General features: G+C 39.6%; 1 protein-coding gene across 1 annotated transcript; it reads left to right on the forward strand.

Moving 5' to 3' along the window:
- Window positions 1-5,577: 5,577 nt before the first annotated feature.
- Window positions 5,578-24,389, forward strand: LOC109034665 (uncharacterized). The gene is made up of 8 exons (XM_019047957.2): window positions 5,578-5,745; window positions 7,308-7,391; window positions 9,637-9,767; window positions 11,129-11,327; window positions 14,053-14,172; window positions 15,211-15,264; window positions 16,805-16,897; window positions 19,826-24,389. The coding sequence occupies exons 1-8, from the start codon at window positions 5,698-5,700 to the stop codon at window positions 21,695-21,697; spliced, it is 2,601 nt and encodes an 866-aa protein (XP_018903502.2). The 5' UTR covers window positions 5,578-5,697; the 3' UTR covers window positions 21,698-24,389.
- The last annotated feature ends 11 nt before the right edge of the window (window positions 24,390-24,400 follow it).

The raw sequence follows: 24,400 nt of genomic DNA on the forward strand, positions 1-24,400 counted from the left end.
GCCGGCACATATGAACTTTCAACAGGGGTCTACGAATTCATTGTGAAAAAAGAATCAGACATCAAATTGAAAAAAAAGAAGCAAATAATCGGGTATCAACACTACCGAAGATGGGAGAGACGTATTTGAGCCTCCTTTATAACTTTTCTCCCGAATCTAAGCGTTTCCTCATTGGCAGGATAAAGCGTGGCATTAGCATTGCGAGTTCACGCCTCACGCCATCGCATTGCGCCTTCAATTTTGCAAATGCAACAAGGAGATCCATCATGCACGAATACTTGTACCTCTGCGCCATCAGAGACGCGCGTCCTTTTCCCTGCTCTATTTCCATATTGAATTGGTTCCGTTTGTTTTATTTGTACTGGTGCTTTGAGTAAAACTGCCGCAGAATCAGATAGGAGAATCGTATTCGAGCCTCGTTCATTAACTTTTTTACCGAATCTAAGCGACACCTCGTTGGCAGCCTAGAGCGGAGCATTCTGAGTTCTCGCCTCGCACCATCGCGCCTTCAATTTTGCAGATGCAACACGGCCGTCCATCAAGTACGAATAGTTGTATCTCTGCACCGTCATCAACGCGCGTCCGTTGCTTCGCTCTATTTCCATATTAAATTGGTTCCGTTTGTTTTATCTGTAATGGTGCTTTGAGTAAAACTGCCGCAGAATCAAATTGAAGAATCGTATTCGAGCCTCGTTTTTTAACTTTTTCACCGAATCTGAGCGACACCTCATTGGCAGCCTAGAGCGGAGCATTGTGAGTTCACGCCTCGCACCATCGCGCCTTCAATTTTGCAGATGCACCATTGCCATCCATCAAGTACGAATAGTTGTATCTCTGCACTGTCATCAACGCGCGTACGTTGCTTCGCTCTATTTCCATATTGAATTGGTTCCGTTAGTTTTACTTGCGATGGTGTTTTAAAGGTCACGTGAGCAACATAACCGAAGATAGAGAGACGTAACTAAGCTTCGTTTTTAACTTTTCTCTCGAATCTTGCGACACCTTATCAGGCCCGGACTTAGGGCGTGTGTAGGGCGTGCGGCGCACACGGGCGCCAGCCTTTGGGGGGGGGGGGGCGCCACGAAAGAAGAAGAGAGGGAAAAAAAGGGAAGAAAGGACAAGGGGAAAAAAGGAAAAGGAAACAAGGTTGGGCAGTGAAAGCAAGGAAGAAGGGAGGAAATGGAAGGAAAAAGGAGGCAAGAAAAGTGAAAAGAGAGTCCGCGAGAAAGGGGGGGGGGCATAAAAACCATAGACAAAATATAAAGAGAATTGCCGTCTAAAGGTAAATTTTCAGGACAAAAACTCCACCTGGTCCATAGACGGTCAGGCGCCCCTTGACCCTAAATTTGCGGCTGTACAGAAATACAAGAGTAATGTAGTATGTGTAATGTAGTAAGGGGGCGCCATAAATCCATCGAACAGGAGCCGACATTGCATTTTAGGCCACGTCCTCTTGGATTTGAGAATTTTCAAAAATCGACTAAAAATTCGAGTTTCCCGTCGAAAAGTACCCCTGATCCCGCGGTTCACAAAGCTCTAACGAACAGAAACGGAGGCCAGAACCGGGGCTCATTTTAGGCCACATCCAACATTTTGGAGTTGAGAATTTTAAAAAATTGACTAAAAATTCGAGTTTTCCGTTGAAAAATACCATGTGATACCGCGTTTCACAGGACTCGAACAAACAGAAACCGAGATAGCATTTAAGCCCACGTACGCCATCTTGAATTTGAGAATTTTAAAAAATGGACTAAAAATTCGAGTTTCCCGACGAAACATACCTCCTGATACCGAATTTCTGAAAAATCCGTCGAACAGGGGCCGAGATGGCATTTTAAGCCACTTCAGTCATTTCGGATTTTCGAATTCGGAAAATTTGACTTAAAACGCGTGATACCCAAAATCGAAGTTCAGATTCGGATTCCTCGTTAAAAATTGATACAATTTCATGTATCATACCCGAGCATAGCGTGAAGGAAAGAGACGTAACGTAGACATATACTGATTCGAGCATATGAATGCACATGACTTGGCAACATGGGTAGTGCTCAGTGGGTCAGCGGAGGAGGAAGAATAAGAATTTATCGTGAGGAGTTCCTCGGGACGAAACCGAACGCTTGTTAGCGCCGGCCGGCGCCTCGACGTTCGGTTGCATCTCGGGCGACCGGCGCAGCGCGGCGGCGTAGTTCAAAGAGCGTAGTATGACAGAATCTATACGCGTCGTTAAACCTTTTTCCTTCACGCTATTTTAACATATGATACATGAAATCTCATTAATTTTTCACGAGGAATCCGAATCTGAGCTTAGAATTTGGATATTACGCGTTTTAATCTATTTAAAATCGTAGGAGAAATTACAGAATTGTCCTTGAAAATTGATCACACATTAGTGATTTTTTACCCCGTTTTTCTTCTACGTTCACGTAATGAAATTAGATCAACAGTTGACTCATCGACTAGTCTAGCCTAACCCCCCAGAATCGGTCTAATAAAGGACGAACGATTTTATCAGATAAGATGTGCGATCCTATAGTTTCCGGGCATTGCGGTTTGATGGAAGCTGTGATGAGGAGAAACGGAAGATATGCGAAACTCGGGCGGATATTAAGTGAGAAACCAGGTAGGGGAACGGCTTTCTTCCCGAAAAGTTAATGCTCGGGCCAACTTATATGGTCACTGGAGCATTGTATAGCAGGTTGTGGGAAACTATTTTTTTTGCAGCAACAACCAATTGGATCGCATTTTGCAAAAAGGAACTAAGAGCATTTCAATGTTGCTGGGATTGTGCAACTTGGGTACATTCTTTGCAAAAAGTAAACTTTGCGACGGTAATTTTCGTCTTGAATTCATAGTTTATTAGGAGTAGAGGTGAAAATAGTTTAGATGATCGTTTATGTTTGCAAGGTTAGCGAAATTGGAATGCTCTTGGTGACCTTATTGGCACTTTGGCAGCATGAAGCCTCACGCCATCGCGATTTCAGCGGGCGGTTGCAATGGACAAAAACCTTTACTTACAAGAGACCCTACAGTTATTCCATCATTTCCCCCAATCACTCCACTAGTCTATAACAACCATCTGTTTCAATCAATTGGATCTCAGATGCGTCTACGTTATACGTCGTTGTTGCGTCTACTGATTTCAATAATCAGCCCGCTGCTTCTAAATGCCCGAATGACTTCCGATAAGATACTCATTTCTGAGGAAAGTTAAGAATATAATTGTTTGTTGATTTTTTAAAGTATTTCACACTCAATTCTATTAAATCAAAGAAAATGATGCATTAAATTGATTTACGAGAAAATTCGATTTTTGTCAAGAAAAATTTGAAAATGCGTGAACACTTTCACTGCGTTCTTCCCAGGGCCGGATTTACATTTTTAGCGCCCTAGGCTAAACTTAGGGTGGCGCCCTCAAAGTAGGCGCTCTAGTGGGGGGGGGGGGGGGGGGGTCCCGCAGGAGCCCTTCCCCTCCAGACCAGAAGGAGGATGTTTAGGTGTCAGGAAAATGTTCAAATTCACCTTTCAAAAGACATGATTTTCAACAGTTCTGAGGTACGTTCAGGTTTGCAAGTTGGTTTTGGAAAATGAAAAGCAAAAAAAATCTCGTTAAAATAAAATAAAAAAAAAAAAATTCTCAAAGATTTTGCGCCCTTCAGAATGTTGCAAACCGCGTTACACTTAAATCACGGCGTTTTTCCTTAACACGGCAGAATTAACGCGATTTTTCCAGCGACTTGGCACCGAGAAACGTGTGGACATAGGAGTATTGTTGTTGATTAAATTCCTGATTCATTATTACAACCCATTCATGCTCAGTGCATTTATATCGCTGCGACAACTATCGAGATACGTGATTTATCAGTTTTCTCAATATTAGATACGAAGTTCCGGAAGGAGTATGAATTATTTCTCTTTTAAAAATGTAGAGGGCACATTAAATATTTTGCGACGTGGCGATGGAAATAAATATCACCTATGAACTCTCACTAGCGATAAAGCAAGATTATTTAGTGCTTTACATAATACTTAGCTTGCTTCAAATTAGTAACAATTTGAGTGTGCGGGGAAGAGAAAAGTTTAAAGACGAGCTCGGCGAGGGGAGGGGGGATCAGTGGCGTGGCGTGCTTTGCGATGTATCGATTGTTCTGCCATTTAAAGCTATGGTAAAGAATCGATTATTAAGGTGTTTGCTGTGAACACCCTGATTATTGATCCTTTTCCATAGGTTTAAATGACATAACAATCGATATATCGCAAAGCACGCCACGCCACTGGGGAGGGGGGGGGGGGGTCGTTACGGGTGAGTACGAAAGATATACTTACTAAGTAACAATGAGATAATACATTCCTCTGAAAAAATGACCACTTGCCACTGTTTAATCTGTTCGTCTTCACACTGCACTGATTTTTTAATTGATTGATGAATATGACCGGGAAAAATGGCATATGTCCACCGAGGCAAAATTTCCAATTCCATAATTGTCATGAAGTTTGGTCAAAATGTTGGAGTTTGAGATTCGTACGGAACTTTCTCTTTGGGGTCCAAGAATTATCTTGATGCTATTCAGTTTATTCTTATGCAAATAGTGGGCATACCGATGGCGATCGAAGTGCAAAACCGCACATATCTCCATTTTGATGTTTCAAAATTTCTACTCCTATCTTATTTTTTTGAGGAGGAGGTATAGCCAAATTCATAGCTTCAAAATTACCCGGAATATTTTGCCAACAGAGTAGAAAAATCGGAAAAAGAAGTTATGACGAAATTATGTTAAATAGTTTCGCATAGAAAAAATGAAGTTTGGCAGGAAGTCTGCAACGCCGCAAACGGAGATACGTGGGTTCGCACTTTGGCCATCGATACATTTCAACGGAGATACTGCAGACTTTCTGTCATAATTTATTTTTTAAGTGGAAGAATGCTCAACATCATTCCTTGAGAATTCTCCTTCTTTTTCCTCTCTGTGTGAGAAATTTTCTGTGAACGTTTCAAGCAAGTTTGACGGTCCGCTCTTTATTTGCCGAAACAATATAGGGGCGGCGATTTTGAAAAAACCGCTAACAAGATGCGATTTAAACTTTCGATCAGACCGTTGATTTGCGTGATACTTCATGCATTTTTTGACCTAAATATGTAACAAATGATAAGACTTTCCCACAGTTTTTTCGTGAAATAATGATGTTTTTTGAAAAGTTAGAATCTTTTTAATATACTTATAGTATTAGTAATCATAGGCCTGTAACAATAACCCCGGCCGATGGTGTACCTGTTGGTAATTCCGGGGCGTCTCGGGACGCAAATACTCAATTGAAGTGAATCTTGAATTAATGACTTGATATGATATGAATGATATTTAAATGATAAGACTTGTAATTATTTGTAAAATTATGTATTCCCGAGATACAAAAAAAAAATAAAAAAAAATGATGCAATGATGCAATCGGTGCAATGACCGATCTTAATAGTTTAAAAAACTAAATATGCAGGCTAATTGTAAGGAGAACTGAGTTTTTCTAACAATAAGACGGAATAATCCAGCATTGTGGCTGCAGGCGATACTCCGTGTTACTATGTGTGGGACGCCAAATATTTTGGACAGATAATGACGCTATGAGTGAACAAATGGTTGATTCCTGTAGCAAAGGGGAGTGTACTGACGCAGTCACTGATCAAGTGCTGAGAAGATCACTGCCACGATGGATTTCGCGGGTGTTTCATTGTTTCTTAGTTTATATTTCTACCACGTGAGTACAATTTTTAAACATTTCCCTGCTAAAAATGACAAGTAGGCTATTCAGAATTCGCCAACTCACATGAGTAGAACCTCCTACTTATATAAGTAGAAATCCTACTCATATGAGAATAAATTCTACTCAGATCATTAGAATATTCTACTCATAAGAGTAGAAAAGTTCAACTCTTATGAATTCAATTTTTTTCATTTTTCAGAAGTGTGCTTCTGACCAGAAGACACCGACATTTGTAAATTTGAAAAATAAAAACATTTTGTTCTTATGATTTTTTTGATGCGGTGACTAGTTTCTGAGATATCGGACACGGTAGATTCAACGCTGAACTCATGCGAGTTGAAATCTCTAGTCATATGAGTTAGGAATTTCTAATCATATAAGTTGGCGAAAACTGAATAGAGGAATTCTGCTCTTATGAGTTAAATTCTATTCATATAAGTTGAAATTCTAATCATATGAGTTGAAATTCTATTCACAAGACGTTGATTTTCTACTCATTTATACTCACCATTTTTAGCAGGGCGATTTTAAAACTTAAACATTTTTATTGATTCAGTTACTAAAACCATTTCCATAAGTACGAATAATATCGATCATTATCCACACATAATTACCTAACTCAATAATTCTTGTAGACTACCTATTTATTCATATTGTCTCAATAATTGGTTTGAGAAAGCCAATTTTTTTCTCTACGTGATTTAGTTTGCCCGTCGACCTCTCAAATTACCGACATACTGCATACTAACCGCCGTCGTCGACGGTTCTTTGAATTGGCTGCCGCACTGAGAGAAACAGCCGAATGTGCATTCGAATGGTACCAAAACCCGTCCCGATAAAATAATATTTTTTAGTCATAAACAGGGGCGGACTGGCACTTGAACGGTTAGGCTGCGGATTTCATTTTGGGGCCCCCTACGCATTGAGTTCTCACGGGAGGGGGGGGTCTAGTAGGCGCAGTCCTCTAGCAAGAGGGGAGGTCCCCCGCCCCCCCTGGATTCTAGGTATTGACCCTTCTAGACGCAATTTTAGGCGCGTTTTGGCTCAAAGTCTGACATGAAATTTTTACCTTAAATTATCAGAAATATTTGATTATATTTCAATTCTGAAAAATATCTGAGACTTTCAAATCCAAACTACAGAAATTGATAAAAAAAGTTGTATTTTAGCGAGAATAGCAAATTCCGAACGCTCACGTGGTATTTTTCATCAACTGAGCAGCACCAGCGGCGAGGCATTATCGATTATCGATATATTTCTCCATTTGACGCTATGGTAAAAAATCGACTGTTAATGTGTTCGATGCGAACATCCTGTCTATCGATCCTTCCCCATTGGTTCAAATGGCAGATCAATCGATAAATTGCAAACCACGCCACGCCACTGAGCGGTACAAACTCAGATTGTGGTAAATAAATTTACCACAAACAAGTGTCAAAATTACAAAAATTTAGTAGGGTTGAATTGTTTGACCAAAATACTGCCATTTCATTCCCTGCGGAAATTTGCTACAATGTACCTCAAATACTAAGAAAAGTGTGATAATCTGATTTCAGGTGGTAAGAATAGGCGGTGAAAATACTACCGCGAACACTTTGGAGGCAACCTGCTCAGGTACACCGGCACCAGATGCTTATCTGGTAAGATGAATTTTAATGCTTGTCAGCTAAAAACGACCATGTTGGTGGATGATTGTTATTAGGGCCAGATTTACCTACTTGCTGCCCATGGGCCGTCTGTATTTTTCCGCCCCCTTCTCATTCGTGTTGAAACATCAAAAGATCGTATTCGACAGTGGTTCGATGTACCGTTTGGTTCCAAACAATAGAACATAACCTCAAACAAAAATTTTAGGATTTAATTTGGAAAAGCTGAAAATGATAAAATTCCTAACAATTCCACTTTTCATTGCCATTTGGTACTCGAGAGAATAAAAATTCGATCACATAAGACCCGTTATCTCAGATTTCTAAATTGACTTTTGAGGCTGTGGTTACATATTGAACCAATCGACATCAATATAATCTCACCTGTGTGATCCGTCGAATACGATCTATATAAAAACCATCAAGTAAACGTGCCGGAGGGGGAGGAGTGTATGAGACGCGTTTACTTGTGTTGGGCACATTTTTTGTGAAAGCCCTGTCAATACTAACAAAAGATCAGTTCCGTAAACCCATCCCTGTTTGGACAAGGCCTTCCATTTATAAAAAACGAACGAAAAAATTATGAAAGAACAAACATAAATGTGGTTAATAATTTTAACTTCCGCCGCTGCGCCGACCGCACTGTGTTGGCGCAATGCGTGAAGTATTCATGCAGTCTTGTAGGCGCTATGCGTTTCACGCCGACCGCTGCTGACCAGATTGATCACACTGTTTGGCGCAATGCGTGAAGTATTCATGCAGTCGTGTAGGCGCTATGCGTTTCAAGCTGACTGCTGCTGACCGCAGTGTGTTTGACGCAATGCGTGAAGTTTTCATGCAGTCTTGTAGGCACTATGCGTTTCATGCCGACCGCCGCGCCGCTCCGTTCCAGGTCAAATTGCGTGTTTGGTTTCTCTCTTAACTCGACTAACTAAGGGTGTTGTCTCTTATATCACCGAAAGACGACAAAATTAGAACTTCCTCTTTTTACTCTCAGTAAATTGAGAGATTTTGTTGCCTTTTCTCGTTTGAAATTTATTTTCTGAATCCGATTTTTTTCTCTCTTTTTTTGATACCTACATTCAAAAAGATTGCAAATTTGCCGCCCCCTACATTTTGCCGTTATGGGCCGCGGCCCATGTGGCCACCCCCTGAATTAGGGAGAACAAAGAGCCCCATGTCAAAAAATTAAATAGAGAGAGAGTAAAAAATGTTTACTGAAGTTTTTGCCTTATTGCTGATAGCCTATTTCCCTCACGTGATCAGACCGAACGGTTTGGTCTAGTTTTAAGCTGGACTAAGTCAACTTTCTCCATAATTGTTTTGTTTTACGAGACTATACAATATCTGCTTTAGAGGGTTATTTACAAAACGCTTCTTGAAAGCGCTGGTATTTGTAATAAACGCCTCAGCTCGAATTCCTGTCATGTCTTGTCTCCAAAACCCTTCGCAATTAGGTACTGCATTTTTAATAATTGGTCGCGCAAAACAGACACCTCTTCATTCGTAAAAACGGGTTCCACAATTCGACGGCCGAAGTGCGGAACCACGTACCTCCATTGCGGTGTTTCAAAATTTCCGCTCTTTTTTTATTTTTTCGAGGAGCAAACAACCCAAATTTATAGCTTAAAATTTTTACAGAATATTCTGCAAATCTAGAAGAAAAATCAAATAATTTTTCAAGAAATATACAATGTCTAGTTCAGTGGCGTGGCGTACTGTGAGATATATCGATTGATCTGTCATTTAAACCTATGGCATAGGATCGATAAACAGGTTGTTCGCGATAAACACCTCAACAGTTGATTCTTCACCGTAGCTTCAAATGGAGAAATATCGATGGTCGATAATTATCGCCTCGCCATTGGCTTTTAATACCTAAATGAGGGGCTTTTGGAGGACAAGGCGCATAAGTGCAGTTTTTGAAAAAAATTGAGATATTAATGATTTCAAGTAAAAATAGTCTTAATGCATAATCTGTGAACAGTTCGCTCCCAAACTCCAATTTTCAAGCATCAAAAAGTCAGTCCGAACTTTCTTTCCGCCATAAAGATCCATTTAATCTCGAAACTTCAAACACGTATTTCTCGAGTTAGTAAAAACCGCACTTCTGCGCATTGTCCTTCAAGCCCCTCAACTGGCCTCTAATGGAGTCTCATTGGCCCAGAATAAAAAATATGATGTAATATAAAATTAAATTTCCTATTATATTTTAATATCTTATTTGTTAATTTTCTAGTTACGGTCATGGAACTTCAAGAAAATATTTAATGGCAAAGGACAGTGTATGCCAATTCAGCTTTCCCTCGAATATGGTTTCAGCCATGGTTCAAAATTACTGATAGAAGGAGCTACACTCGAGGGCAACTGGTAACGATGACTCATTTGTTTTCCTTTTATTAGTACTGCTACATTGAATCGGAAAGAGCGCGCGTGGAGTGATTTTTCAAGTTAAACGTACCTAAGCCTTGAATCGTCTCTACGAATGCGGTATGTGTGAGAACATTTGGACTTCATTTTGCAAGTAGGAATTGTAATTTCTGGTTCATCCGAGAAAACACATCTGTGCGTAAGGAAACTAATGGCACGTACGTTGTTTTTAAACTGAGCCTGAATTTACAGTTCCTAATTGCAAAATATAGTCCATTTGTCGCGACTCCTCCATTTTTTGGGTTACCTGCTACTAAAAAACTACATGAAAGTGTGTGACCTAGGCAGGCGAAATGTACTTTCAGGTGGAGTGGGGAAGGAGACACGAGATAACTATGCTTTCGCGCTATGGAAGAACGCCGTATAAACCTTCAAGCGTTGCCACATTTCCATTGATAAAACGCGAATTTCCTGGTGAACCTTAGAATATTTTTCTTGATTTCGGATCATCTTTTCGCAATTTTATTTAAAGTTCCTGAAAACTTCAACGAAACATATTCTTAACTTTCCTCAAAAACAAACATTTTATCGGAAAAATTTGGCAACTCTCGAATTTTCATACAGCGTTTCCCCTCAGCACGGCAGTATACCACAGCTTAGAGGAGTTCATAATGGATCGCGTATAGCTTATAAACACTAAAAATTCCGAGAAGTTTGTCTTTTGCATCAATTTAAAAGGTATTGTAACGTATAAGTATGTGAGGTTTGGCGGCTAAGGAAACGGACTTGGGATATGCTGAGAGCAGCGGAGATGGATTCCTGGAGGAGGTCGGCAGGAATTTCCAGGATAGATCGGGTCTGTGATGAAAGAGAGCATCAGATCATGGGAGTCGAAAATGACATCGCATTCGACGTCATGACCAAACAGCTTGTCTGGCACGGTCATGTTAACAGGATGACAGAGGAGAGCCTGCCAAAGGAGATACTTGATTGGGTTCCTCCTGGGAGGATACGAAGGGGACGCCCAGTGAAAGGGTGGCCGATCCTTTTGAATGAAATGAGAGAGTGTCATTTCCCTGACGGGTTGTGGCAGGACCGAGTTTTGTGGCGGTTAGGCGTGGCAGAGCAACAGCGAACGCTGTGAAAGTGACTCTTATTATATGGATTACATTTTGCAAAGGAACCACTTATGCATACATTCTTGTGGGTCTCAGCGATCATGCCTTAATGCACATAGTTCTGTTTGACAGAAATACGTTCAATTGGACGTATTTATGCTATAGGCAACTATGTGCATATGCTTTGCATGTGACATAGTTCCTTTCAGCATAAATACGTCGAATTTTCCTCTCTCATTGCAGGTTCTCCATAGAATTGAAATCCGTCTTATTAGGAGATATACCTCTGCATTTATCCGGACGACCGTATGAAGAGAAATTTATAAAAAATAGCAAGACAAATTCGAGTTCGTGGGGGGTGGAAGAATTTGAAGAGAACTGGCCATTTTATTGCGGAAAGAAATTCACTTTATCCATTGAATGCCTAAAAGAATCATATAAGGTAAATATTTTATTTAATTATTTTTTATATGAATAAAGGCTAAAGTATGCTGTTTGATACGTGTGATACACTCGTTTCTTGAAAATTTTTATCTTGTAATAACTGCCACATGCGACTCTAGAACTATAAAAACTCGTTAGCGGTGTTTCAAAATCTCCGTTCCCATTTTGTTTTATCAAAGGAGAACAAATCAACACCACTGGTTGAAATATCACAGAATAGCTAGTACAGAATGGCAGAGGCGGAGCCAGAAATTTGGCAACACCGGATTTCCTCCATTTAAACCTATGCTAAATAATAGATTCTTGTTGGAACACTTGGCCCCTCCAAAAATGGATACATTTTCATAGGTTTAAATGGATTTCATCTTGCAAAAAGGAACCAAGAGCATTCCAATGTTGCCAGGATTGTGCAACTTACATTCTTTGCAATGAAATGGGCCTGTTGCATGCAAGAGATACAGCCGTGCGAATAGACTTTTTAGTGGTTAAATGACATGAAAATTACGATGCTTACATTAAAAAAGTCTGAAATACACTCCTTACTGCGCAATTTGCGTTGTTAGGAACGCGCTTTTTCAAATTTCCCGCGTCTGGGGGCAGTTTTCTAACGGAAACAATTAACGGCAACTCGCGGCTATTTCCGGCCAACTAAAACTGACAACATAACCTAAAAATCGGAGCTCGTGATATCGCGAAATGAAATGTAGAAGGATTGCGTTGGATTTTTAAAAGTTGATCGATTTGGTTACTGCATAAAGCGTATATGGACCACTATAAGAGATCACGTTGGGTTTGTAAATAAACTGAAGGAAAAAATAACAACAACAACAACGACTCGGCATCTTCCGGAAATCACCGAGCCCGCCGTTTGCTCGTTTCCGGTGATTAGAAAACTGCCCCCTGACGCGGGAAATTTGAAAAAGCGCGTTCCTAACAACGCAAATTGCGCAGTAAGGAGTGTATTTCAGACTTTTTTAATGTGACCATCGTAATTTTTGTGTCATTTAACCTCTAAAAAGTCTATTCGCGCGGCTGTATCTCTTGCATGCAACAGGCCCATTATTGGAATCACGCAAGAAATTAAATTTAAAAGGGTCATTTTTGTCTTGAATTTATATTTTATTGAAATTAAAGATCAAACTTGTTTGAATGAGATTGTTCATAATTGCAAGGTAAAAAAATTTGCACAATCCTAGCGACATTGGAATGCTCTAGGTTCCTTTTTGCAAAATGCAATCCAAATGCAGAAAAGACAATGTTGCCAATTTGCTGGATCCGCCAATGCAGAATGGAGTGGAAGAGATACGAAGAGACGCCCCATGAACTTGTTGACAGATAATAGACTACTGGGCCGCCACTCTGCAAACGAATCCAAAACTCCTTCATCTTGCTGGGTATGCACTTTGATCTCCGGGGTGTTAATATGGTTGCTCGAAGTCGAGGAAAGCTGCAGTGATGAGGTGCGATAATCGACTATGGATATTATCCTATTTGAAGCTACGGTAAAGAATCGATTATGGTGTTCGTTGCGAACGCCCTGATAATCGATCTTTTTTCATGGGTTTAAATGACAAATGAATCGATACATCAGAACACCACTGGAAATCTGCCGGCAACAATGTAAGGCGCGACTTCGGAATCCACGCACTAGTAGCATCGCGGCGAAGTTTTTCTTCAATTCATATGATTTTTTAAAAAACAAACTTCACAGAATTTTAAGTCCGAAGACATTTAAATCCTCGACAGTATGAAGGCGTTTTAAAATACTTACACATCGAGGAAGAAATGGATTCATCTTGCGGCGGAAAATCGTCTCCCCAGCAGTTTCGATATTTCCCTCATTTGAAGCTATAGTAAAGTATCGTTTCTATATTGTTCGTTGCGAACACCCTGTTTATCGATCCTTTTCCATAGGTTTGGATGGTAGAACAATCGATATATCGCAAAGCATGCCACATCACTGCAGTAAAATGAATGACCACCAAAGATTTAGTTTTCATAGTCATGATCAATCAAATTTCTGAAAAAAGGCCTGAAGATTGGACGCCTTAAAGCTGAATGAATGCATCGAAGTGTTGACAAATAAACTGCTGCAATAATATAACTTCTTTTTAAACTTGCTTTTGTGCAGATTAATTCGTTCCATTCAATGAAGTCAAATCCTCCATCCTCCTATCCTCTATTTACTTCTATTTTGAGGCACTAAAAGTAATATTACTTAAGGTAATATAGGCACACAAGTAGCAAAGTGCATCTAAATCATTGAGGCAAAGTTGCTATGTAATGCAATAAACCTATGCGATATTTTTACGGCATTTTGTCCATAAATGACGATTCCAAAGATAAAACAGATGAGTTCCATGCTTTAACAAGAAATACAAACAATGCTAGGAGAAATCGCGACTTATTTCAATCATACCTACACTCAAGTTCATCATCAATCATACCTACATCTCAGTACGAGGTGCTCCTTCGATTAGCAGATAGGCAAAATATGCAACATTGCGGTATACGGTAGCCGTAGCAATAATTTTATCATTGAGGAGATCGCATAACCTGATGTGCCGTTTTGGAATAAGATGTGCCGTTTGGGAAGACGACATGGTTATAATCCCGAGAAAACACATTTCATTCGCAAAAAACATACAGAATTTTGTTAGTCTCACAATTACTGCATTGTTTATCTCTTTGCAAATCATAGTTGCCCACTTTGTCTTTTCCAGATGAATGTGAACGGGATCCAGATGCGAGAGTTTGCTCATCGCCTGCCGCACTCTATCATCGACGCGTTGCGCATGAATGGAGCTCTTGTGATTAGTCATGTTCAGTACGCAGTATCAAGCGTGAGTACTCTACTACACGGTGGCGTGGAGTGCTTTGCGATGTATCGATTGACCTGTCATTTAAACCTATGGAAAAGGATCGATAAACAGGGTGTTCACAGCAAACACCTTAATAATCGATTCCTTACCATAGGTTTAAATGGCATATCAATCGATATATCGCAAGTTACGCCACGCCACTGCTACTACATTTTCGATGGTTTTTTCTCTTGGGCCCGGGGAACTTTAAAATCAAAGATGGTACTTGAATGGCATGGCTTACGAGGTGGGTAACTAATTATGGCCACAAGAAGCTGAGTAGGGAACGGTTGGTCTAAAAAAGAGTAAAAATGTGACTGAAATCAAAGCGCACCAACGCATTTTCCAAAGACGATCCTTGGAAAATCCAAATTAAGCAGCATATCTTATTAAAATTTACTAAAATCAAAAATTCTCGAGAGGGAAGCGATCAAAAATCACAGAAATACGGATGAAAATCGTCGAGTTTCTGCCCATTTTAATATACATTGATTAAAATTATCTGGAATAACTAATAATTCACTTTTGGCCGTTTGAGGCCTTCTAAGTATTACGCAGGTCACTCGGTGGGGGGGGGGGGGGGGTTGGGGGTGGAAAGTCTTTGACAGTCTTACGGGGTCTTAAAAACATTTTCCCGGCTGTTTTTCAGGTTCTTCTGGTTTTTTGAAAAGAAAGTATGAGGAGGAGGTTTCAATCCACGATAATGTATTCAATAGAGGGGGGAGGGGCAGAGGGTTGCTAACGGGTATCTTGCGTGGAAGGATGCACGGGGTGAGGAAGTCGGACAAAATGGTTACTCAACGTATACTTGAACGGATCCTCAGGGTGCAACGATCTGGCACTTAGAGTACTACTTTGAGTGCAATTTATTGATTTTCAGAGTTATCTCCATCGCATGAAAATGTAGGTAGGAAAAATACGCGTCCTCAAAAGTTATACGCTCCCGAGGAATGAGCTTGAAATTTTGAGTTGTTTGGACTTTGACAGGTGAATGATCGTTTATACGTTTTCTCTTTTCAGATACACCCTGATATTTTTTGGCCAAACTCTGACAACTCTAATGCAACAACAACGGTACGTTAACTATTCTAGATAGGGGTTTTTAAAGGGTGTCGAACGCATGCACTCTCTCAAAATGTTTCGTCGATTTTATTAGTTCGTGTTGATCTATTTTTTCCCGACAAGTTTTATTGTATCCATTCAAGTTTTGTTGACGTATCAAGACTATTTTCCTTTATAAACGGTTACTTAATGCATTTTTCAGACTATTTTTCTTGATTATTGACGATCAGAGCTGGAATAAGGTCTCGATAGACGATCAAATTCCCGAACCAGTTACCATCAAAGTGTCGGAAGTTATCGGTTTTAAACTCATTAATTTGCTTCATTTTAAAATGAAAACTTGGCATAAATGTTTCCTGTGACAGGAAATGATGAATGGTGGCACTCCATTCTGATCTTACTTTGAACAAAAGTGCGGCCTGTCAAAATTCGATGGTGGATGGTGACCATCAGTCATCAGCATGTCTACTTTGATCGGAATTGGTTCGGAATTTGATCGTGTATCCAGGGCTATAAAGTTGGTGCGGTTGGTGCATCAGAAGCAGTTGGACCAAGCACAGTCACTGCAAGGGCTCTACTAAAGTGAGATGATAGAAAAGGTGAAGAGGACAAAGAAAAAAGAGACTAGATACACTTAGAGCTCGAAACTATTCCTTCCAAAAATTAAACAAGCTGCTGCTGAAAAGCTCTAATACGTAGGTATTATGGAGAAGCGCTCAGCAGTTCGATCTCTATGGTAACCGTAACGCAACAGCTGTCATTTGGAGACGAATTTGAACAGGTTCAGAAAAAGTCATCACCCAAGCAGCATTTCTCACGGAAAAATCGCTATATATTGCGATTTTATCGGCAATAAAATCGCCAGGATCATCAACATCTGAGCGATTATCCTCGATCCTATCGCGATAAAATCGCGCTTTAATCGCCCGACAATTTATCGCGATATTTTCGAAATAAAAATCGCGACAAATGGCGATTTAATCTCGATTTTATCGATGAAAAATGATCACGATTTTTTCGAATCGAAAATTGCGATGTGTAGCGATTTAATCGCCATATATCGAAATTTTTAATGTGATAATATCTCGATATATTGCCAACGATATAATCGCGATAACCAACCGATGAAATCGCTATTTATTGCGATCACTGCTTATACTTAGGCACCGGTCGCAAAAACTTCAGTTGAAAAGAACTCAATACCTGGACTTTCAGACATAATAATAAAATATAACTATAAACTTCCTAGCAAGGACGATTTTGGGTATATTATTCATTTCGTCTGCTAATGTATATTCAATAATGTTAAGGGGGTATTTTTAGCTTGTAAAACGACAAGTCTGAGAATCTCGTACTCGACCATGTTTAGTTGAGTTGGTGAGCCATTCAATCGCTTGAGCGCTCTACTATAGAGGAACTCTAGTGGCAAAAAGAAAACAAGAAGCGCTTACCTATTGGCTGAGCACTTAAAATACAAGAGGAACAATATTATATTGCTTATTCATTAACTTAATTTTTAACAGCTCATCTTGGTCTTCTTCTGTATTTTCAGCAAATTACGCAGAATCAAACCAATGGGCATGATTCAACGGCATCTCCGACAGATCTTAAGGGTCCTATCTTCAATGCCTTCGACAGAGACAAGGTAACATAAGAGTTAACGTAAATCACTTTCTTCCTGTTTCTGGAGAAGAAAAATAGCTGCATTTATGTCATTTGCTCCCAGCAGATAGGTGCAATGACAAAGGAAATCAAATTTCAGGAATTTTCTCACGGGAAAGGGATCTTTCAAGTTCAAGCATTATTGAGACACTACTCTATAATAAGAAATCGACCATTCGAGCTCTGTTCAGGAACGACTTGTCTGCTCTTACCTGCCTCATGCAGATAAGTGGTTCCAAAATTAGCCATAAGTTCTTCCTGGTGTGGTGCCGTTCATGTAAAGAGTTGGGGGGGGGGGGGGGGAGGAGGTTCTGCGTAACTAAGTGTCAAGAGGGGAGCAATGTCGATTTTTTGAGGGTGGTAAAACTGTTTTTAATAAATTTCATAAATAATCGATTTTAGATAAGGTAGATTGCCTCGATGAAGATAGATTGTTCCATACACATTAAAGCGGGAGACCTCTGAAGTCTTCAATTTTTGAGAATTGGATTTGCGGGGCGATTACAGAATCTTTTAGACAAAGCGATAGACAAAGAAAGCAAATAGAAAATGGAGTGATCTTATCGGTGGAAGCGGGCAGTTGCAATGGATAAAGGAGGTAGTTTTTTTGTTTTGTCTGTTTGGTCCAACGTAGAATAATATATAGTTGAGAGTTTTGGTAAAAATGGGGGAGCGTCAATTTCATGAGACAAAATTCACAAAAACTCTCTACACCTCTTTGGTGAAACGAGACTTAATTATCTTTCAAGAAATTCCCACCTTGTTATACCTGAACCGGATAAACCTCTATATTTACCTCAGCTAAAGGCTCTTACAATTAGATTTTTCCTGTGTACGATAAGTATCTTGATTTATTTTGCGAGGAAAGATCTGTACTTTTGAAGGATGCCTATCATTCTTAATACGTTCAATTTCGTATAATACTGTGCAACATCTCTGTTGTGAAATAGTTGCTTCAGGCGCCGCTGCCGCACGGCGGGCGGGCGGCCAGCGCGAACCTGCATTGGCGCCTACAAACCTAAGTGGATACTTCACGCATTGTGCAATGCGTGAAGTATCCGCTTAGGTTTGTAGGCGCCTGTGAGCCTCTCGCGCTCGCAGCACGCCGCCGCTCCGCTCTGTTCGGCTTTAATATTTATACTCGCATAGTCAGCGTTTTTTAACTCATAATTTTGAAATGTTAGCACACTCTGTATTGATTATTCTCGTTTAAATTGATGGGGAAAAAATATGTTTCAATTTATCAAAGGAGAATAATAATATAATGTGTGTTTTTTAAATATTGGTGGTTCCGTGTCAAATTTAATGAATTCCAAAGCACTTTAATTTTTACTCTCACATTTTGTGCTTTTATTGTGCTGCAGCGAGGTGTACGCGCAACGAAACTTGTTTGACGTATTTGACTCCAAAAGATCAATGTACAAATGCGTTAAAACTAAATATTGCGTGCTTCTTGGTTTTTTTCCTCTTTTATTCATTTTTGCGGTTTCTGTCGGCACAACTGCGGCTCATTGAGATTAATGTCGCTTGGAAAAGATTTTACAAATATTTGTTACGTTTTAAAAATATAAATGTTTTCAAAATGAAGTAATAATTTCGTAAAAAAAAATAAAAAAATAAAAAAAAATACCTATACATAAATAAGGTATATTGTACATTCAATATTTTAAGGATAGAAATAAAACCAAATATTCACCAATGACAATTTAAAAAGATGATTCAAAAGGAGAGAGTAATAACATTTCATTTAGAAAATGAGCAACCATAACAACACCTCCTTCTCTCTCAATTTCTCATTTCCATATTGTCAATATAATTTTACATACCGACTAAAATAAAACGCTTGGACCAAGTCACCGTTGCTTATTTTACGTGTGGGCGTAAACTCCTGGACAAAAAAGGTGTGCGGACAAAAAATCGTTGACAAAATGTCCTGAAACCCTTTAATGTTTCTTTCGGGATCGCCCGATTCCGTCCCCCGATTCCGTCCCGAGTCCGATTCCGTCCCGAAATTAAAACCAGATTCCGATTCCGTCCCGGAAAAATAATTTCTAAATACAAGCGGCAACAGCGCAGCATATCGCACTCCCTTTATAACTTTACTTTTTATAAAACCCATCCAGATCTGTACAGTTTCGTCGGTGTGCTGAAACAAGTTTTTAAAGATTCCAAAATTTTAATCAACTCTGCGAATAAATCTGAGGCCACTCTGCAATCTAAAACTTTGAAAATAATTGTAAGCCATACAAGCGAGCATCACCAAATTCTTCGGTGATAGCAGTGAAGACTCTCTATTTAAATTTATTTGCGCTGTTTCCCATAAAAATACGCCTAACATGTTTCTGTAATATTTCCATTTTTATTTATTTATTTTTTTTACCGTTTGACGCATCGGGCTCTTTACACCCGATCAGTTTACACTTCTCAACATTTTTGCTTAGAAGCTGGTTCTCAACGTAATTGCATGGTGAGTTTCTTTTATCACCTCCTAATTCTTCTATTGTGCTACCATTTAAATTGCTGCGATGTTGCCGCTTGTATTTAGAAATTATTTTTCCGGGACGGAATCGGAATCTGGTTTTAATTTCGGGACGGAATCGGACTCGGGACGGAATCGGGGGACGGAATCGGGCTACGCCCGTTTCTTTGAAAAACTAGTCAACGTAATTTCTTGAAAATTCCCTTGATTCTTCTTCTTTGTCAGCAAAATATTCTATAACAATCTCAAGCTGTAAAATTGGCTCATTCCTCTTGAAAAAAAGAAAAAAAAGGTTATAGGAGTGGTAATTTTGAAATATCGCAATGGAGACAAGCGTTTTCGCACTTTGCCTATCTTTACGTATCACTATACTTGTATGTTTAGCTTGTCTAACGGCACTTCTTTTTTGTTTGTTTTCGTTTTGTCGCGTAGAATTTAGGTGCCTCTAACTCAAGAAATGACATAGTGCTCACATCAAGCGATTTTCTCGACATTCAGCGATCATCAGCATTTATCGACAAAACCATGGCGATCGTAGACTTCCTCACCAAGTGGCCCAAATTTCTCGTTCTCACAGCTCCAAAGCGATTCGGGAAGACATCTCTGCTCAGTATGTTTCGTTATTTTTTCGGTATCCCCATACATACTGCCACGGGTGGCGAAAACAAGATACTTAAGGCGCAAACTTTAGAAATATTTCAATCTCCGAAGTTAAAAATCTGGCAGAACTTCACGGAGCTCGAACCATTTCTGATGTCGCACGCTGTAGTTTCGTTCAATTTCGGCACCATAATGACCAACTCTTATGAGGACTTTTTGTCTTCCATGAAAATGTGCATTTTCAGTGCATATACGGAGCACTCATACCTAACGACGGGCAGCGAATTGTCCAAATTCGAAAAAGAAGAAAACCTTGCAGTTCTTAATAATTTCGGCATAATTGGGAGTCGGGACATTAAAGAACAGAGTGGACAAGTGTTAGTTAAACTAGTGCGTAGACACTTACGAAAAAACTCAATGGTCTTTATTGATGACTATGACAAACCTTTAATCGACCTTCTATTTGATTCTCATCGGCATATGGAAGAAACTTTTGATCCTATTGTAGTGTTCCTTGAGAAATTCATAGCAGCAATCGCGAAGAATGGCGACAACGCAAGAGTCCTCCTTACAGGCACCACCAAATTTGGAGGAACCCTGTCGTCTGCAGATAATCTAAAATTTGACAGTATCTTTGAGCGACCATATTATGCCAATCACTTTGGTTTCACATATTCAGAGGTCGAATATTTAGCGAAAAAATTTCAAAAAGGAGAAGAGCACCTTGATGATATCGAAAGATGGTATGGTGGCTATAGCTGTAGCGATGGCACAAAAATATTTCGGCCGAATTCAGTCGTAAATTATTTTCACGACGGAGCGGTCGGTCATTACTGGAAACTGAACAGCTCACCTTTTTCCCTAAGGAAACTTTCAAACCATCCTACAACACAAGTGGGATTTAAGAGTTTACTCCAAACCGGACGTGCCTTTGCAATGGCGGAAAACGACCTAGGTTTGCGCCACATCGTAGAACTCGTCTCAAACTGTTCCTCGAGCGATGATATTTGTGACGAATGGGTTTTCAAATATTTACTCGATTCCGGTGTTTTTTCCAGAAAAGTCCCATGGTTTCCGTCAGAGTGGCGGCCTGAAATAGAGATTCCAAACTGGGAAGTGGAATATCAGTTAAAGCGAGAAATCCTGAACCCTTGTTTCTTGCAAGATGTGTATCATATTAACGAAGTATCATTGAGAATTTTCGTAGAAGCTGCAGCCGAACTACAACCGGACGATAAAGAAACATTTCAAAAATTTGTGAATACATTGCACTTAGTACTGAGTGTACCCGAACTTTCAAATCAGGAAGTCATGAGAAATGTTGTAGTCTTCTCTATTTTGAACAGCGATTCCCAAAGCTTTGTGTATAGAAATGTCGAGCGAATTGAAAATGATGATGTTACTATGGCCGAGGAGGAGCAAAATAGGGACTTAATCGCTCTCTTCGTAACAAAAAATGATGTTGCGGTGGTTTTAGCATTAAATTACCAAGACTCTTCGTCACTTGCCGTTCTGCACGAAATCCTGGAACGACGATACTTTGAAAAGTTTTACGATAAACGCGTTAAAAGGCCAAAAGACTTACGTGAAGTACACATCGGAATCCATTTTAGTGAAGACAGAAAGACATCAATTAACTACATTACTGATCCTAGGGACCCAAACAATCTTCGCAAACGTAGTATAAAGCTTGAGTCGGAATAACTAACTAACAAGTCGTTCTTATAGCGCTTCTGTGCGCTCTGCGACACCCAACCGCCACTGATAGCGATCCTGCCAGAGCTCTCCGGCAGATCGCATCTCCTCATTTCCTGCCTTATTCCCTCAATCCACGATTTGGCAGTGCAACCTCTATGCTTTCTGCCAGTGGGGACCAAATCCAGAATCTTCTTAGGCAACCTATCATCTGGCATCCGTTGCACATAACCGTACCAGACAAGCTTTTTTGTGAAAATGCCATGCACTATGTTGTTTTCGACGCCTATAATTTCACGTATCCTCTCATTCCGAACGAGATCCTCTCTCGACACTCCGGCCGATCTACGCCAGTAGTCCATTTCGGTTGCCTTAAGAATGTCCTGGGACCGTTTCATCAACTGCCACACCTCGCTGCCATAGGTTAATATGCTTGTGTCGAAATAGAAATCTAAAACAAGCTTCAGTGGCGTGGCGTGCTCTGCGATGTATCGATTGATCTGCCATTTAAACCTATGGGAAAGGATCGATAAACAGGCTGTTTGCAACGAACGCCTTAATAATCGATTATTTACTATAGCTTCAAATGGAAAATATCGATAATAATCGATCGTTCACGCATTACTCATCAGCAAGCACATGATGCGGCAAGAGAGGAGAGAGGACGGGTAACAAAGGGCTCTTGAAGCCGAAATTGTGGCCGAAATGAAGAGTGAAGCCTTAAGTATTGGGTTCCGGAGTCCGGGTGTATATATAACTGGACTGGAGGAACGGCATTGTAAAGCGTGGAGTATCCTACGAATTAGAAGGAGCCCCAGGGGAGATCCTTGCGAAACGAAATGAAACTTTCATTTCGATAATCCTACTTGGAGTCTCGTGAGACTATCATTCAAAGTTCTGCAGGAATTTTCCCTGTGATTCTTCAAAATGTGAGTTATTATCATGTATAAATTTATGTGTTTATGTTTGTGTGTTTTCCTGTGATAGTTTCCTATGGGAAGTAGCCAGAAATTCCCAAGGGTGGGAAATTTTGGGATCTCTGCTTGTATCGGCTAGACATCAAAACTAAATGTGTGGCAACCTTTGAAAATCTCGGGAGTCTGATGGGGCTTAAAATATAAATCGGACTATTCCCCCATTATCTGAACGATGGAGGAATTAAAAAGTTTAATTTCGACTTGTCAAACTTTTTTGAGTATCTAGAAAGTTCGAAGGTGCTTAAAGTTGATATAGAAATTTTTTATTAATCCCCACTATCCAAACAGTTAAGAAATTAAGAAGCACAATTTTGACTTAGTAACGTTTAAAGAAGCAATTAAAGTAATAATGTGCACACATCAGTGCTCAGCCTTCAAACGTTGCCACATTTCCTTTGATGAAAAAGGAATTTTCGGGGAAATCATGTTTCCTCTAATTCTTCAGAGACTTTTATTCGCACTTGAGTCTAAATTAGCTGGAAATTCCCAGATATAGTATTCATAATTCTCGTAAAAATAAACATTTTTAGGAGGGAATTTGGCAACTCTCGAATGTTCATACGGCGTTATTCCTCAGTACGGCAGTATTGTAGTATGGGCACATGCGAAGAATGTTGGAAGAGAGATTGCCCATAAAGAAGCTTTGGATTTTACGAGGGAATGCAGTGGGACAAGTGAAGAAAACTAAAGTATGACAAGTGTAAATGCTACTTGATGTAACACTTGTCGAGGGGCTGGGGCTGTCTCCCCTTAAAGACCAACTGTATAGAGATTCCAAAATTAATAAATCACAAATTGATGGTGAAAGTGCAGAAGTCCAAGCAGCATTTTTCATGGTTTTCAAACATTTTGGAATCTCACTTGCTCAAGTGTGGCCGTCTGAGGGAGGTGAACCTCAGAACATGAAAACTCAAAGTAGAGTTATTAATATCACATAGACGAGGGTTTTAAAAACATTTTTAGACAAAACCTGCTCAGACATGTGAAACCAAACCTGAGTTTTGAATTCTGTACCTCAAAAATATGGTTTCAAGGGAAGAGCCGTGTGAAATTTTTGTTTATCATGTTCGGTGTGCAAAATTTTAGCACTAAATAAGAAACTTCATGCCTTTTCTTGGTAAAAAAATAAATTAAATCACTCGCAACCTATTTTTTCAGGCATAAAATATATTTTTTCGTGGAAATCTCAGAAATCCGATTTTGAACGGATTCGAGGAATTTTCCGCTATTGAATCTTTTATTTATGTGGATTAGAGTTCCTTCTGGCATGGACGGTCGCATATCGGCGATAAGGATGGGAAAAGGCGTATCTCGATTACGGTGTTTCAAAATTTCTGCCTCAAATTTATTTTATCCAACGAGACCGGTCCAATACTACTGCTTGAAATTTTAAAAGAATATTCCTAATCCAAAGATAAAAAATCGAGGAAGATTTCAAGTAATAACGTTTAGTATATTCTCAATTAAAAATAAATTATGACAAGAAGTCTGCATAGGTAATTGACCGTGAGATACGCGTATTTGCAGTGTCATCGTCAGTATGTTAAAGTATGATCATGCAACCCACCCCAAGATTATTTATTTGTCGTTTTTATTATTGTGACTGATAGTGAGATTCCAGCCTTCAAAGAGGTGTATGATGACAAAATCATTTCGAATGTGTTTCAAATATTTTGTATTTTGTATTTTTCTATTTAATAAAATCTTTGAATTATTAAGATCGAGATTTGCTTTA

The sequence above is a fragment of the Bemisia tabaci genome, chromosome 2 (genome assembly GCF_918797505.1).
Source record: "Bemisia tabaci chromosome 2, PGI_BMITA_v3".
Lineage (NCBI taxonomy): Eukaryota > Metazoa > Arthropoda > Insecta > Hemiptera > Aleyrodidae > Bemisia > Bemisia tabaci.